This window comes from Notothenia rossii (genome assembly GCF_949606895.1).
Source record: "Notothenia rossii genome assembly, chromosome: 3".
Lineage (NCBI taxonomy): Eukaryota > Metazoa > Chordata > Actinopteri > Perciformes > Nototheniidae > Notothenia > Notothenia rossii.
In genome coordinates this window covers 31467164-31485823 of record NC_136901.1, presented here as the reverse complement: position 1 = coordinate 31485823, position 18660 = coordinate 31467164, and the positions used below count along the sequence as shown (strand labels likewise).

The 18660-nt window shown below is 39.8% G+C and overlaps 1 protein-coding gene and 1 long non-coding RNA gene across 3 annotated transcripts; one reads left to right on the top strand and one right to left on the bottom strand.

Annotated features, from left to right (window-relative positions):
* Positions 1-491: 491 nt before the first annotated feature.
* On the top strand, positions 492-14795 carry LOC307032049 (uncharacterized protein). Its single transcript, XM_079669752.1, has 6 exons — positions 492-773; positions 894-1026; positions 1376-1646; positions 9166-9257; positions 12664-12809; positions 13179-14795. The coding sequence occupies exons 4-6, from the start codon at positions 9178-9180 to the stop codon at positions 13553-13555; spliced, it is 603 nt and encodes a 200-aa protein (XP_079525878.1). The 5' UTR covers positions 492-773; positions 894-1026; positions 1376-1646; positions 9166-9177; the 3' UTR covers positions 13556-14795.
* A 180-nt stretch (positions 14796-14975) lies between these two features.
* Positions 14976-17196, bottom strand: LOC307034222. Of its 2 annotated transcripts, none has more exons than XR_013806831.1 (3): positions 17073-17196; positions 15257-15461; positions 14976-15165 (listed from the first exon to the last, which is right to left on the bottom strand). It is a non-coding gene; the product is annotated as an uncharacterized lncRNA (long non-coding RNA). The 2 variants fall into 2 exon arrangements; XR_013806832.1 differs by having other exon boundaries at positions 15257-15895; positions 17073-17136.
* Positions 17197-18660: the final 1464 nt, after the last annotated feature.

Sequence of the window (18660 nt, the reverse complement as noted above, 5' to 3'; positions counted from 1 at the left end):
CAAGGTTATTTTCATGTATGTAATTGTTTTTCCTGCACAGTGTAGAGTCTTGTTGTGATGAGAGGGATACAGGTATTTCATCAAAAAAACGTGCTCCCTGGAGAATAGCTACAGAATTGATATCACAATTTAATCGGAGCTGATCACAACTTGTCATGAGTGATCCAGTCATGTCGATGAGCGTTTGTGAATAAACAACTTGTGTTTTACTTTTAGGCTGTCTGAAGGTATGGACAGCTATCAAAGCTAATATACATCACATTAAGAACGATGAACAAATGAAAGTCGGAAACAAATAATATAATTTAAATGATTTATTCAAGTTTGCAATATTTTGAACAGGCATCTACACAGTCACCTACTTTGTAATGTTCGATACCTCCCTGTAAGCGTCACGATATCGACCTCTCCCCCACAATCTCACATACGAGTACTGAATGTGCATCAAAGTGATCCTATGGAGGCAGATATAGCAAAAGATGAACGTAAACGACAAACGATGTTTCTTTCCTGGTAAGTCAACAATGGGTCCTCAATGTACACGCCCCGGATTCCTATGACGAAAATAATAGAATGTCGCCAGTTGTCATGACTCAACTTGTACTGTAACACCGGATCATGACTTGGTGGCCGACGAGAACGAAACCTTGAAAATCCAGGTTAGGGAGCTCCAACACCAGCTGGAAGTGTTACAACTGAGATCTCGTTTCGGGATACAACGCCTGGCAGGGTCGGACGAGGACATTCGTTTCTACACCAGGTTTGTCTATAAGGTTTGTTTATAAGGCTATCAGGATGTTGTTATGGCCACTAGTTTGATAAACACTTTTTATTTGGGGAAGCTAATTTAAGAAACAAAACTATGTCTAACATGAACAATATTACATTCTTAGATTTGCCACATACAAGCATTTCCTCGTCTTTTGGAAATTGGTGGAGCCTGCAGCCAACACCAAGATGGTGCGGATCACCAACGCCAAGGCAGCCTCTACCAGCAGCTCGGATTCCTCTCAACCATCAACAACGGTAAGCAGCATACAAGCATGGATGTATATTAATAATTATGCACGCTGCGCACTATACCACCGTTTAACAAGTGCATCACATCATTCACAAAACCAACACAAACACAAACACAAACACAAACACACACACACACACACACACACACACACACACACACACACACACACACACACACACACACACACACACACACACACACACACACACACACACACACACACACACACACACACACACACACACACACACACACACAGAACAACAAACCCCAGGAAAATGTGTTACAACTGTACCCGGTCTCCCCTATAACAGTATCTACAGTATGCCTAACACTTATTTGTTTTCACAGAAACTTCCACCCATTGATGAGCTGCTGCTGTTCCTCATGCACCTGTCAGTGGGCCTACATCTGAGGGATCTAGCAGAACGGTTTAGCATTCACCGCACCACAGTCAGCAGAATTATTTCCACCTGGACACTAGAGATGTTAAGATTCACCGATTCGCATCGGTGCACCGGCATAAACGTTCAAGATGCGAGTGCACCGGTTGAAAGAGTGCACATCGGCTACAGTTTGGGTTGAACTCGCGATGCATCGATTGCGTAGCGTCTTTGCATCGGTAAAAAACCGATTCATTCATATAAAATCCCCTTATCTTGTCAACGTTCAGCAGAGACGATCTTTGATATTTGCTTCGCCACTACGGAGAACGAGAGTCTCAGTTATCAACACACACTGAAGTTGAGGAGAAAGAGAAACACAGCGCAGCGAAAAATACCTACAAATCAAACGTTTGGCAACACTTCGGATTGTTCAAGAAAGACGGTGTAATAGTCATTTATGCTATATAGTTGACCGCAGGTCATGGAGAGTAATAAGGTATCCGTAGACCTTTGTATGAGGTATCTTTATTACTTAACAGGTCTACAGCCATGATACATAGATCCGTCCTAGATGCGGACTTGCATACACACAGTATCACTCCGCAGCCGCACCCCATCAGTAACGTCCTGATGGTATATGTGCGCGGCACTATTACTACAGACGGTCAACTTGAAAAATCACTCGCAAATTGTTAACGATGCCGAGCCGCTTTAAAGTACACAAGTAGTACGAGGAACTTAGCGACGCACATAAAGAGGCGACATGGGGTCTGCGGCTGAAAAGAGAAACCTGAAAGTGAGACATATGAGTTAAATCACTCAGTGAGGTGTTCTGTCAGAGAGAGGTGTTTAGCTTACAGCAGCCTGTGACGGCCAATAATAATTTAAATGTCTTCCTTACTGTAAGCAGTTATGAAATACCTGTTTGTGAAAGGTTATTTGTTTTCTTTATTGTTCAGATAGAAACCAATGCTTTCTGCTCACTGGTGTGTTAGCCTCTGAGTGTTAAGCACATCAGGCTGGCAGCTGTATGGGCATTGCTCTATGGTAGCTGTTATTTGCACATTGTTAATCATGAGCAATGTATCCTTACATTGTTTAACTGTGAGGTGTTATACAATTGTACTCTGGAGAGCTTTTAAAGGTAAAAAAATAAACGGCATGATGGGATGTGCAGTACCAAATATGTAAAGCACTTTTTTGTTAATGTATGATTTGCTGCATATAAGGAATAAAACAAAAATCCTCTGTCGTACCATATTGAAGTATCATTATTTTTGCATCGTGTTGAATCGCATCGTATCGCCCCGAATCGCATAATGTTGAATCAAATCGTATCGAACTGTATCGCAACAGGGGTGAATCGTATCGCATCGCATCGCCTGGTGTTTCAAAGGTATCGTTAATGTATCGTATCGTGGTAACGTATCGAGATGCGCATCGCATCGGCCTCAGTGATGGAGATGCACATCCCTACTGGACACACTTCCTCTACCAACTGCTTGAAAGCAAACGTCTGTGGATCCCACGCAAAGTTGTCAAAGCTCACCTTCCACCAGAGTTTTCAGCTTTCCCTGACACACAAGTGGTGCTTGACTGCACTGAAGTATTCTGCCAGACTCCATCATCTCTCCTGCTGCAGTGAAGTGTTTTCTACATACAAGTCGCATGCTACATTCAAGGCCATGATCGGCATGGCACCACATGGTGCCATTACATTTGTGTCTGGCCTGTATGCAGGATCTATGAGTGACCGGGAGATCTTCAAGCTGTCTGGCATCGTGAGCCTGCTCACACCAGACATGGCGATATTGGTCGACAAAGGGTTCCTTGTGGACAATCTGGTTGAGTGTAAAGTGTACCGGCCTGCCTTTCTGCACAAAAAAACCCAAATGAGCAGGAAGGATGTCAGGCAGACTCAATCCATTGCACGTCTGAGGGTCCATGTGGAGAGGTGCATCAGAAGAGTCAAAGAGAACAAACTATTTGACAAAGCCATACCACTGTCTGTGTGTGGAAGCATTGAGGAGCTCTTCAATGTGGCTTGCTTCCTGGTCAACTACCAGAACGGACCGCTGGTAAAAGCATGGGCAAGCCTGGGCAGCAATTAGTGATGGGAATTATGGCTCTTTGAAGGGAAAATAAGCGAAATAATCACCAGGATAATGATTGACTGTATTGCCAGACCTAATGTCAATAATCTTCTTTGTAAACATGACACAAGGTGGCGCCATATCCATGTCAGTGAATGTACTACTTTGAATTTACCCTCTGTATGTGTGAAGTAAATAAAGTTGTCTTGCCTTAAATGAAATTCATGCAACTCTTTATATTAGATACTGTGTTTTTAAGTGGCGATGGAGATTATTCGTTGACACTGCTTTAAAGGATAGTTTGCCTTTACAAATGGTGCGCTTTATCACTGCCTGGGTTTTGGTTGAAGTGCATCCAAATGCTGCTGCGTTTGGCTAATTTTCCACTTTTCATTTTCAAAAGAATCGGCTAATGAATATAACTAATATATATATATATATATATATATATATATTATATATAACAAATGAATTATAACCTCAAAACAAATGCACACAAAAATAACATAGGACAATACATATATGTTATGTATGTTAATATTAGGTGAGAATTTTATGTTAATATTAGCTATGAAAAATACGTACCTATCCATTTATCCTTGCAGCTCGATTTCTGTGAGCTGCAGATGATAGATTCTGCAAATCACTTGAAATTGTGTAGTGAAGAGATCTAAAAGTAAATCTGAATGTTTTAAGGGCTAAAGTAGTAGGTGCAAAAGTCATATGTGCAGCAGTTCTAGGTGCAGTAGTTTTAGGGCCGGCAATTGTAGGTGATGCAGTCGTAGGTGTGATGTAGTTGGTGGTTTTGTTGTAAGATAAGTTATTGTACGTGCAACTGTTGTAGGTCCTGCAGTTGTAGGTGCTGTGGCCGTAGGAGACACCAGCCTGATCTCACCAGAATCCGTACAAATGACACGACTTTGCAAAGTTGTGCAATAGATACTCAGAAGTCAGTTTTTGCGTGCATATGATACGCCCACGTTACGTTTGTTATGAACGTATGTTAAATACGTTTTTTTTTTACAATTTTCTCCGACGTTACGTTTGTTGGGAACGTATCTTAAATGCGTTTATTTTCTACATATCTTTGCCATTTATTTAACCCCAACCATAACCCAATAAGCTCCTATATGCTCACGGCTGCATTTCCCCCTTTATATATCCGATTTCAGGATCGTGTGTAAGACTTTAACATTTATCATATATGTGTCAATAAATGTTATTTAAACAAAAAACTCTCCTGATTGAACTCTTTGTTGACATGAAAAAGACAAAAATAGTAGGCTAAAAGGCCTTATAAATTAAAGAAATATAGAGAATAACACAACAAATGTTGATCTAGGCTTATTGTATGACACTGTTGTGATGTGTTTTTATTTAACGTAACACAGCGGGGTTTGAATGTTCTCAAATATTTTGGCTATCCTTTGTTTCACGCATTATTTATTATCATAACTTTTAGTCTAATATTGACCCCCTACCTACGCAATAAGACTGCAAAACGGGGAGGAATTTTCTAACTATAAATTAAACTCTACAAAGAGGTGAATGTTTCCCAGTCAATTATTTAACCCTTCAGACAAACACGTCCCCTTTAATTTATCCAGACAAAAAAGTACGTTTTATGAACTTTAGACGATTATCAGGCCTTTACCACTTCCCACCCTTATTGTTGAAATGCTGTATATTTGGGGGAAAATGGCCTGTTTTTAATCCATGTCACTTTGTGACTCTTTTTTTAAAAGTGCTGTATAATAATATATAAGTTAAAGGGAAACATACGCCTGGATTTCCAAACCTATTACAGAAATTGTAAAAGCTTTTATGCGACAATCACATATTGAAGCTTTAAATAAGTTATAATTGGGATATGGCTGAGGCTATTAATAGGTTGTATTGGCAACTATTAACAATAATTTTGTTTATGTAGCACTTCTGAAGCTTCCGGACAAAGGTTAAAAGATTTTCAGAGCAATTAATATGCATGACAAATACAAAATATTAAAACTGGAAAACACATCAAGCACACAAGGCCAATAAGACAGGAACGTTTTGATTAAAACCCATCAAAATGGCTAAATATGTGGTTGTTCAAATACATGCTCTAAAGCAGTGGTTCCCAACCTTTTTTCCCAAGAGCCCCCCCAAATGGCTCCTGTTGGAAGTTGTGCCCCCCCCACACACACACACACACACACAAGGGGGGGAGGGGGCGCAACAGCGGTAATTAAAGTTTAGAAGTCTCAAAATGCTACAATTACTGTCACAAACTGGATGAATGTGAAGTATTTTGTTAAAGGAGGATGAGCGCATAATTAAGGAGCACTATTGGAGTGACTTTGATGGTTATTGGACTCAGGATTTATTCATTTGGATGCCCGCTATATGAAGAAATTAAAGGACGGCGCGGAAGTGGAAACAATTCACAAAGGGATTAAACTGTTTAAAACACATCAAAGTAAGCCGTATTTTGCCGATGTGTTTATGTGGATTCAAAAATCGTAAATAATCCACAAAATGGAGGAGATCAATCTGATCGGAGCAACTGTGACAAATAATCCAACTGCAACCGGCATGGACAATGACTATGTTTTTAAAATGCGCTTATCCAGACAAGCCTGGTTTGGACACTTTTCGGGTAGAAGAAACATTTCTATTAAAGAAAGACTTATACATATCTGTCTATTTTTGCCTTTATTAGCAACTAACTTGAATTGTTATTCTAATTAATCAACTATTTTTTATATTGTATTGTAATGTAGAGACAAGGCTTTTAGTGACAATCATGTATTGCGTTACAATTATATGTAAAAAAAAAAAAATGTCTAAATATGGTATATAGTATAGATAAATATTTAGTGAAGCATCAATAAATAATCAAACTATTTATTATTTAATGGCCATCTTGTAAGGCAAGGCAAGGCAAGTTGATTTATATAGCACCTTTCAAACAAGGCAATTGAAAGTGCTTTACAAAAAAAAAAGACATTAAGAAAATCACATTTAAAAACAGTCATTAAAAAGTAAAGATAATAAAAGAAACATTAAAAGAAAAAATACATGAATAAAAGTTACAGTGCAGTTTAAGATATGAATAGTTCAATTAAAAGCAGCGGCAAAAAGAAAAGTCTTCAGCCTGGATTTAAAAGTAGTAAGAGTTGCAGCGGACCTGCAGGTTTCTGGGAATTTGTTCCAGATATTTGGAGCATGATAACTGAACGCTGCTTCTCCATGTTTAGTTCTGACTCTGGGGACAGAAAGCTGAACAGTCCCTGAAGACCTGAGAGATCTGGATGGTTCATAATTTAGCAGCAGGTCAAAAATATATTTTGGGCCTAAACCATTCAGTGCTTTATAAATCAGCAGCAGTATTTTGAAATCAATTATTTGACACACAGGAAGCCAGTTTAAAGACTTCAGAACAGGAATGATGTTATCCACTTTCTTAGTGTTAGTGAGGACTCGAGCAGCAGCGTTCTGAATTAGCTGCAGCTTTCTAATAGATTGGAAAGCTGCAGTTACATATATGAAAAGAATGTCAAACGTCAATTCTTGTCGCAATATAAGGCGCACCCTGTTCTTTTGTCCTGCAGAACAGGTTGCTAAAGCATTCCAACTCTGAATGTTGAACAAGGTTCCACTTGCGTGACATTATGCTATAACAAAATAATAAATATAGACGGGATGAAAATGATTTGCAAAAAATATTTATATTTTCAAATAATATTGAAACTTTTCTTATAAACTTTGCAATAATCACCTTTATGTGAAAGACATATATTTTACATATTTTTGTATAATGTCTCAAAACCATATATTACAAATGTCACTAAGTGCCGAAGTTGCTGCTCATCATTGGATGTGAACTTACCTACTTATTTGTCTTTATTTTTATTCTAGTATAACTAATGTGTGCTTTTCTTCTATATATTTATAATTTAGCTTATTATGTCTTATTGCACACCTTTTTTTAACTGCTATGCCACTTTTGGTGTAACAATGTAAATGTCCCTGCTGTGGGACTAATAAAGGATTTATGATTCTGATCACTGGTTTATATTTCGTTTTGCAGGTTGAAATAATACTGGAACGGCTACCTCAGGGACCCGACTCTTATAAGCGGTAGAAGACGAACGGTGGCAATAATCTCTATCCATAATAGTACATCTTAATATTTTAGTTGATTTAATTTGGTATTTATAATATGAACCTGCAAAAGTAACCAGTAATGTTGTCAAATAAATGTAATACAATAAAATAATCTGCAATATTTAGTGGTTCAAATTACCGTTGTTACTTTTCACCACCGGTAACAAGCCATGCAGGGATAAACTACCACATGACCATTAGTTGTTAAAGATATAAAATCATTATTCAATAATCTTTTGTAAAATTAAACATTGATTATTCGAGTATTCCAACTTCTTTTTATCTGCGTAAATTGTGTTTGTATTTAAATGTACAGATGAGTATTTTGTTTATGAAAAAAGATTACACAGGTAGTTTCTCAATTGCTGTGATGCAAATCTTTTTTTCTTTAATTCCTGATATCTTTTCAAAACAGTGGTGTAGATTTAGATGAATAGCAGCAACACAGGCAATATAGGATTCAACCCTCCTATTGTCTTCGTTTTCCCTCCCTTACTTTGGTGTTCGCGGTCAAATTTGACCGGTTCTGTTTTAACTGCTATTACATTAACAAAAAAATGTGTGTGTGTGTGTGTGTGTGTGTGTGTGTGTGTGTGTGTGTGTGTGTGTGTGTGTGTGTGTGTGTGTGTGTGTGTGTGTGTGTGTGTGTGTGTGTGTGTGTGTGTGTGTGTGTGTGTGTGTGTGTGTGTGTGTGTGTGTGTTTTATCTGATCCGGATGGTTACTAATTCCGTGTCTTTATGGCGGTCATTTTTGACCGGGAACACCATAGGTGTTACAAAGTTGACTAAATCATCCAAAATTCAATGAAAGTGGTGATCAGCAATTGTGTATGTTCAAATGTCTACTGTGAAGGATATAATAAAGCCTTAATACAATCGAATGTAAAACAAAAAAGTTATGATTGATGAAAGTAGTAAATCGGTCAGATTTGACCCAAAGACAACAGGAGGGTTAATTTACAGTAAGGTCTGATCTATGAACCATAATAAACTATGCATTACTCCCTATTCTTTCTGTCAGAAGAAATGTGATGCAACTCAAAGGCTGATGCTGGCCTATTGTCTGACACTGTTGTGATATGTTATTATTGGAAACAACACAAGAGGGTTTTAATCATACATATATAAACACTAGATGGCTAGATGTAAGGTGAGTGATCTGCACAAAAATACTCTTAAATCGCTGAAATCTTGACTGATTTACAAACGGTTTGGTTTATTATAAACATTATTAGCATGGCTATGATACAGGATGCTTGGACATGTTGAAATTGCAGCTTTTCTTTGTGTATGTGCCGTGGTTGTATTTATTAGCTGGCTAATAACAAGAGGCTGTGAGTGAGACCTATTACAAAGTTGACCCAGCAACTTTACACCAGTGGGAGAGGCAGAACTGCTCTTTCTTTTCAACATTTAGTTACACGTGATTTCTTCCAAGTGGTTTGGCTTGTTAAAAACATCTTACATTTTAAATACATTATGATACAGGAAATTGTTGGCTTTGTGTTTACAGAAGTAACTGACTATGCCGGACTTTTGTGCAGCCTACGGATGCTCTAATCACCACAGTCTGCAGACAAGAACCCATGGAATCACCTTTCACGTGTAAGATATGACAATATTATGACTATAATTAGGATAATCGTTAATTACTTAGTGGATGTATGTACATTACAAGTCCTGCTACACAGGATCAGTGGGGCTATGTAAGAAAAATAGTATTGCAAGATTGATGTTGACCCAGCCTCTTTAGAATATGTTGCTACCATTTCTTTACACAATCTCAGAAGCACCCTTATTGTCACATCTCAGATTTACAGGTTTAAAGCAGTGCAGCAATTTCATTTTAAAGGTCACATGTCATGCTTTTCCGGTTATTACCCGTCCCCTTGTGTGTTATGAAGGTTTTTCTGCATGTAAACGGTGTGCAGAGTCAAAACCCTCAAAGTACACCCTGTAGCGAGTAAAACTCTAAAACAGAAAATACCTCCCCAAAACGCCTCGTTGGTGAAACGTCATCATGACGTCATCATCCATTGGATTCTTCCGGGTACGTGCTTACGAAAGCACGTACCCGAAACTAAATGGGCCAATCCGTGGAGCCGTTACGTTACGCCCGCGGAGCCGTTACGTTAAGCCCCCGCCGATTGGTCCAAATTGACCAATCCACACACAGACTCAGTGCAGGCAGCCCTGCTGATTTCTGCTCCCTGGCTGCTGCAGGCTGATAACAGACAGTTGGGATCGCTCAAAATTCTCTCTGCAGACCCATTCTCACAGCGTTTATCAACCTATAAACCCTTTTCTTACTCAATATAAAGCCACACTTATTGTTTTTATTTCGGCTGTGACTTTGTGTGTGTTCAGGTTGTGTTTGGCTGTGTATCGCTAAACAAGGAAATCACGGAGGGGTGGGGGGGGGAGAGCTGGAGCGAGCCGTTTAGTGGAGAAAGTGAATACTGCTGAATACACATACTTTACAGAGATGCTGTATGTGAAACCAATGTGGGTTTGGAAAATTGCACAGTATTTTTCTATTTTAGTATACCTCAACAATGGAATTATGATCAGTGGAAATGGCCATGACATGTGACCTTTAAAAAGCACAGCCACGGAGGAAATATAGTTTTATCAAGCTATTCCTCATACTTGGATGTTTGCTATCTGATACCTGTTGACACCCAGTTATGGTGATGACTTCAGTGCTTCCAGTTAATTTGGATATTTGTTTATAGATAACGGACAGGCGGTTTGACATATTGAACAGCCGCAATCCCAGAGCCAAAGGGTTCAAAGCCCCCCTTGGTTCTAGGAATTGGACAAGCACCAGGGAGTTCTTGTCAAGAGCCAGGGGGTACTTGTTCACTTTGAAGATGGAAGATGGCACACCCTTTTACCGAACAAAGAGGTGTTTTAAAATAGTAAATGTTCTGTTGGTGATGCACTGATACCATTTTCGCCCCACACAAGTATAAGTACAACTACTCAACTTTTTAGTAGTCGCCAATACCCAGTACAAATGTATTATTATAAGGGCCGGGACTTTAACGCGTTAATTAAGATTAATTAATTACACAAAAATTAACGCGTTAAAAAAATTAACGCATTTTAATCGCACTTATTTTTGCACCGCGGAACGTTTCTCACTGGATGAGTTTCAGGGGTACCGATTATACTGGAGCACCAACTAACGTTCATGACTTCAGACAACAACAAACCACAGTGAAAAATAGTCAAACATGAACGAAGAAGCTGATGAGACCGCTTTGGTTGGCCCCGTGAATGGGACATTTTGTTTTAAAAAACGGACGGATGGAAGCGTCGATAAGACCACGGTTGTTTGCAAATTATGCAAAAAGGAATTCGCATATCACCGCAGCACATCAAGCCTCAATTATCACCTCAATGCAAAACATATAGCAGCTAGCGTGGAAGCTAGCATGGACGTTAGCCCGACTCGGAGTACAAGGACCCACACCCAATTCGCGTTGATCAAACAGTGGCCTATGCAACAGAGAGATTTTATTTTCATCAGGATATTGGAAGAATAGGAGGGATTGAGGTCAATCACTGGCACTTTTTTATTTTATTTTAAATGGTACACTTTATGTTGAACTATTTATTACGTTGTTGGTGCAACTGGCACTTTATGTTGAACTGTTTATTGTTTTGGCCAAGGTTATTGAGAGAGTTGGACTGAAATTAATTAGATTTTTAAATCAACTGTTGGTAAATCAACAAAGTCTGTTATGGCCTCTGAAGCAACAAAGAGATGCTTTCTAATAGTCAGGGTTTCCAATGTTCTGAATGTACTTGAAAGTATTGTGTTTTACTTAAAAAACAAAGTGTTATAGTTTACAGAAGGTCTACCTACCTATAGGCTACCTGAATCTCTGAAATGTACTATATTCCTAAATATGCTATTGCTACACTTTATGGCAAAAATTGCACTTTTCTGTTGGTCTTGGTTAAGTACCACCTTGAAAAAAATAAACAATGTTTTGTTGCTTAAGCTTATGTATTCAGTCATTATTCAATGGTATACTAAAATCCATGTGAAAAAAATTGCTTCTCACTGTTCTCAGGTCAAATATTTATATGTGATTAAAAATGCGATTAATTTTGATTAATTAATTACAAAGCCTCTAATTAATTAGATTAATTTTTTTAATCGAGTCCCGGCCCTAATTATTATTATTTATTTATTCTGGGTTAGATGTATATAAGTAGTTGATTTACCAATCATTAAATTATCTAAGGTAAACTAAGTAGTACTGCTTTGGTGCTCTGACTGAGTATCTAAGATTTGTAACGGTTACCAATAACTCAACTCTTCCGGTTTCAGTGCATCCCTAAAGTCCATGACATAAGTTCATGAGATGCTCTGTTCTCTTGTTTATCATCAAGTTTATGTGATTCTCTACTATCTTCTGCATCGAGTTGAGATGCACTGTTTTCCTGTCTGCATCGAGTTCATAAGATGCTCTGTCCTGTCTGCATCGAGTTCATAAGATGCTCTGTCCTGTCTGCATCGAGTTCATAAGATGCCCTACTCTTCTGCATTGAGTTCATAAAGTGGTACATATTATACACTATCTGGCTCCAATGTGTTTGCTGCCAGCGAATGTGTCTCTGTTCCTCTGTTGTGTTCAGTTTTTGTTCCCCCAGATGCAGGTGTCAAAATGGTATGTATTGCATGGTCTGTATTGCATGGTCTGCATGTTCGGTGGTGAATTAATTCAAGCAGGTTTAGTGTCCTAAAAGCAATTTTAAGGATCCTAAACCTCACACTGATTATACTTTTAAGATCAGGGATGCAAACTAGTCAGCTTTATGGTACGGCCCCCTTTTCCCCCCAAAATGTGGCAATGAAGTGAATTGTGTGAAATGTGGATTTGTATCTGCCCTGGCATTAACTATTTTCACCCTATATTGTATGTGTTTGCATCCCTGCTTTCTTGTCTCCTGTTTTGGTGGGACCATCGTAGTAATACAATATTTGCTTTTGAAGGTTCCTCTCTATCCTGGGCTTCATCATCAATATCGACACGTTGATGTTGATGGTTCCTGTGCTGCTTGAAGAACAGCGATGTGTACTGACCTACAGGTTCAGCCAGGAGCACTTGGAGCTTCTCTTTAACTCCATCAGAGCATCCGGTAGGGTTCATATTTACCAGCCGCAACACTAAGTGACAGCAAATGCTTGTATTCTTTTCAGTTTGTCTGTACATATGTTTGTTTGTTTTTTTGGAAAAATGCAGTTCTGAAGACATATACAGTATCTGGAAGTGTCACAGAAACCATTCTGAGTATTAAGAAAAATGTCTGTGTGTTTGTCTATCCGTTTGCAGAATTTGTCACCACTGTGATACAGTCTGAACTGTATGATAATGTCATTCAACTTAATTTATGTGGAAAAAGATCATTCAGGCGTGGCTGGTTCTAATTTGACATTTAAAAAAAAAAAGCATAACGATATATTGAATATCTGTGTAATATACTTGTATATCTTGTGTTTTTTTTAAGGTGGCTGGAATGACAACCCTAATGCCAGCAAGTTCAAGTACATCTTCCGGAAGCTGATGGCCCGGTGTTGGGTTGTTAAACCAAGCAGCAAAGGTAATGTGACGGCACAGTATGACACCGAGTCCCTACCAGCAGCAATGTCCTCTGCTGCCCAGTCCTACCACATCGACACATCTACAAACCTGTCAGCTGTAGATATGTCCTCTGCAGAAGAAGGAGAAAATCTTCCTTCCCCGTTTGCTGACATTCCTGCCCTTGTACATGACCACAGCTACCTTCCCACTCGCTTCGATGGTCTTGTGGACAACGCTCTTGTGTACATTTCAGGTAGAGGTCGACCGATAGTGTATTTAGCTTCTAACCGATTGTGCCAATAGTCAAAATCTGCGGTGAAAACGATGGGCGATTAATCGGACGATAGTCCAAAAAAAGAAATATTCACAGTCCGTCGAAAATTCTAATTTCCCCATGCTTATTAATTATTATTAATCGGTCCACCTCTAATTTCAGGATTTGTTGTGCGACAGACTTTCAAGAACCTGTCCTGTGATGTCTGCCGTGCCAGCCTGGTGACGGACGCTGCATCTGCCAGTAAGGACAAGAGCTACCACCTGCTGACTTTAAGAAACAATGGAGGCCTGGTGATTCCGTCTGAAGGCACAGTGAGTGTTGTCAGGGCAGCAGAGTGGGTAATTCGCCAGGCATTAGCAGATTCCAGACGATCACAGCCCATCAAACTGCTAGAAGTCCTCTACATTGTGCGGAAGAGGACAGTCACCACCATACGCTGTTGACATTAGTTGTGTCCCTGTTTTTTAAGCTAAGGCTGCATCACATTGCAAAAACAACTACTCTGAGCTTACAGAGTGGCAGCATGAGACAGAAGCTCACAAAAACAGTCCTTTTCAAAGGGCATTTGCTCCAACTGTGTGTGCACATGTGTTACGTGCCGTAGTGGGTGCTTGTGTGTCTCCTCTCTTTCCCCCTGATGTTTCTTCTTCTTCTTTGTTTAATGGTGAATCGCTACCACTAGGAGCATATATCGCCACCTACTATGTATTTATTAAATCTTCATGTTCCATGATGGGCCTCACCACCTTCAGTCACAGGTACTGGCTCCTCGATTGTCCTTACACTCTCTGTCTCTCACCCTAAAACCAGACCCTTTCTTTTTAGACTAAAATGTCGGGTATCTCTGGGGTCCGTTTGGTGTTTTTTCTTTTCTGTTGGTTGCTTCAGCTATGAAACTTTGTATCTCTCTACCTCCTTTGCCTTTTTCTGCACTTCACAGCCCTGATACGCAGCACTATGTTCCCCACGTATGTTTATGTTTGCTCAGTCTGTCTAATAAACCCATAAAATGGTTGTGAAAGAATACCAAAGCTGAGGCTGGACGATGATTGATTGTTGGTGTGCCATGTGTCACCGTTTGTCTTATTGGTTTTGTGTTATACTGTATTTTATTGTGTGCAGCTGGTCCTTATCTCCAAGACACATTTTAAACAACATAACCTTGAACCTTGAAGCCCCATCTCTCCCCACCTGCCCCTGCTTCCTACATCCCCTCCACACCACACCAAGTTGTTTTTCTTAAAAATAATAATACATTTATTTTGGGGGGCCACCTTTCATAACACCCAAGGACACCTTACAGGGCATAGGGGCAATATAGCGAACAATTAAAACAGTGGATTTAGTGAGATATCAGCCAGGGTAAGACAAGACAAACAACAGTAAATGGACTACAGAAGGACACAAAAGGACACAGGGTGCAGTTTATATTATTCTTGGGCTTTTTTAAAAATAATAGTTTTAACATGCCAAAAAGCTGCTGTGTGTTACGATTATCCGAGAGGACCCAAACGCAGGACACGGCAGAGTGTTTAAAAAAGGTTTATTTTGAGGTGGAGGAGCGTGGAGAATAATCCGGATGGTGACGGCTGTTGAGGTGGAGGAGCGTGGAGAATAATCCGGCTGGAGAGTGATCCTGGAGCACAAGAAGAACAGGTAAGAAGAACATTCAGGTGTAGAGGAAATAGTAATAATACTAAGAAGGCTGAGATGGCTGAGAGTTTTACCACTGGGGTTTAAACAACGATCTGGCGCTGACAAGTTGTGGAGCCTCCGCTGATATGCCATTAGTAAATGGCTGATGGAAATCAGGTGTGTAGTAGAGGAGGGTGCCAACTGATTGCAGCAGGTGGAGGTTGAGCCGGGAGCCATCAGTGACAGCCACCACGCCCACACAGACAGGGAAAGGGAAAACACACACAAGGGAGGTGGCTGGAGAGTACAACCACCACACTGTGTTGTTTATTGCACCTCAAACATTAAAACAAATCCAGAGTTACGTGTTTCTGTACTTCCTCTAAGAAGAAAGGACAGTAAAAGAAGATCTCTGTGGCTTCAGGCTCGATCGCTGTTCAAATGACAGCGTTGGTTTCCTCAAAAGTGGGCGGGGCTGTAAAGTGACGTAGATTTTACTCTCATCTATTATTCAAAACCATTCTATTTATTCTAACGTAAATAGAGTGGCGAAGTCACACCCTTATTTTGGAAAAATTATGTATTGAAGTCAACGAAGAGAGAAAACTTATCTTTCGATCCCATTTGAATTGTGCCACGAATTACACATATGATGTTGTACGGTGGCCGGCAGGTGCAAACGCGGAACAACGGCCCAAAACGCATACATTAGCAGGAAACAGCTGCAAATCCTGAAAGGAAAAACAAGCAAATCCTGAAAATGAAAAAACGCTGCATTTACAGAAATGATGCAAACTAAATACAACGCACAAACCCCGAAAACAAACGCAACAAAAAAACGCTGCACGATATGCAAAGTCCACGTACACATACAAAAAAAAAACATTCCGGAAGTGCTCCAGGCCTCTAGGGGGCGTGCTACGTGGAACAGATTGATGTCTGACCAGACATAGGAAGGACTAACAAGAGTGCTGCAAATTGAAGCCGGAGGAAACAAACTTGATCGAAGTGGAAAAAGTCGATATATAAGAAGGTAAGTTTTGTTTTGATACAAAGAGCGTCATATTTACCCAGCTAGCGTTAGCTTGTTTGGTAAAAGAGTTTGCAAGTCAAGAGACAGCACTGTGCACCTAAATGTAACTCTTGACATCATGTAGATATATTATATGTTCAGAGAGGAGTTGGTTGCCCCAATGTAAATCCTAATGTGAGAGTTAAAGGACGGTCAACAATATAATATACCTTGGTCAGTTTGGATTTATTGTGGCATTTATTCTTAATTAAAGTTAATTTATTTTATTTAAGTCAGTCATTTGTGTGTATGCAGGTGTGGGACATTCCAAATGTTCCAAAAGTGAGCGCTCCACGAATGGACAACAGTTTGCCAGGCTAAAATAAAACATTGTCAACATATTATTTTGTGCCACAAGAAGCAGAATGTTTTAACAGTACAGTAGTTTGAATATATTTGTTGTTTACCTTTATCAGACTTCTCAGGCACCCACAACCAGCATCTGATCGGGTAAGACTAATTAACAATGTAATTAAACCATGTAGGTTTGAATTTGTGAACATGAAATCAATAAATACCTTTGTGTGCACTTATTTCCTGGGTAAAAATAGGATGGAGCACCAACCCCATTCCAGGAAGAGCTCCAGTCCAAATACTGTGGTGTAGATCTTTAATTAAATATTTTTTGTGTGTGTCTCAGTTCAGGAAAGTCTGAACCAAATACGAATTGGAATATTAGAGAGGATTAACTATTTTGGTGGAACCCCATATGATTCATTCCCTGTGGAAAGTGAGTATAGTTAAAACCGTAGGAGTTTGTATCTAGCTTATTTTAAAAATCAAATGTTTTTTGTTGATGTGTAAAGTATCCAGAAATAACGTTTTTATATACTTACTGTTTTGTTAAAAGGTGCTGAAGTTTACAGCATAGGCCAGCCATCAGTGTACCATCACGACGACAGATCTATACAGCGTGAAAACTTCCCCTCTCTGGAGTTTACACACAGCCTACCTTCTGCGACATGTGCTGGAGATCAGCGATTGGAGAAGGAGCACTTTGTGACAATGTTTGGGGGTGTGTCCATAGCCTCAGGGGAGGGATATATTAGGTCCATAGCCTCAAGGGAGGGATCTAGTGTGTCCATAGCCTCAAGGGAGGGATATATTAGGTCCATAGCCTCAAGGGAGGGATCTGGTGTGTCCATGGCTTCAAGGGAGGGAGATATTAGGTCCATAGCCTCAAGGGAGGGATCTAGTGTGTCCATAGCCTCAAGGGAGGGATATATTAGGTCCATAGCCTCAAGGGAGGGATCTGGTGTGTCCATGGCTTCAAGGGAGGGAGGTATTAGGTCCATAGCCTCAAGGGAGGGATCTGGTGTGTCCATGGCCTCAGGGGAGGGATCTATTCTGTCCATAGCCTCAGGGGAGGGATCTATTCTGTCCGTAGCCTCAAGGGAGGGATCTATTATGTCCGTTCTAGAAACTCAAGGACTTGAAGGAAGCCAAGACTGTCTATCCCGGGTACTGTGCGCTTTAGGAGAAAAGAGGGGGAATGTAACGACGAGACGCCGTTACTGCTATTTATTAAATGGCATTAATTATATAAGTGTTCACCCCTCATCTTGTCTGTTGTTTCCGGTCGTCTCTGTGTTCCCTCCTGCTGATTATCCGATTGTGTTCACCTGGTGCCCTGTGTTTGCTCCTCCCCTCACCTGTGTCTAATTGCTCCCCCTCACCTGTGTCTTGTTAGTCAGTGTGTGTATTTAGGTGCTGTTTTCTAGAGGCTGGGAGTGTGTGTGAGATCCTGGTGGCTGCAGGCTGGGCTCGCGTGAACAGCAACAGCAGCAGCAGGATTGAGGCTGTGTGTGTGTGATGTGTTCATCTTTCAATAAATGCCCACATCGGGTTGTATTTTTGGACGTTCTGCCTCTGCCTCCTTGCTTGTTCAGGCCGCTCAACGGTCACTCTCACAGGCAAGTTTGTGATTTTAACCCTTTTTTACTGACACTCGGCAGATTTGTGTGTCATTCTCTCACAAAGGAACTGTAAGATACACTTTTTATGTATGCAAAACCTTAAACATTTTTGAAACCAAGATACTTTTGTGATACACTTTTATGTAGGAACATTGTACAACTGGTAGAATGTCAACCACTTTGTAACATTTTATTTTCTTAAAGACTGTGACTCTAAAAGGCAAGTTTGTGATTTCAACACTTATTTACTGACACTAGGCAGATTTTGTTTTTTTTCTCTTTTCATGTGTTACTAAGATACTTTTAGATACACTTTGATGTATGCAACACTGCAACTGGTAGAATATGAAGTAATTTCTAAGGAATTCGGTTTCTTTTAATGGCCTAGGCAGATTTTGGCTTATTTTCTCTCTACTACCAAGATACTTTTTAGATACAGTTTGTTGTCTGAAAACGTTACAACTGGTAGAATGTCAGTCACTAGGTAACACTTTTTATGTTCTTAAAG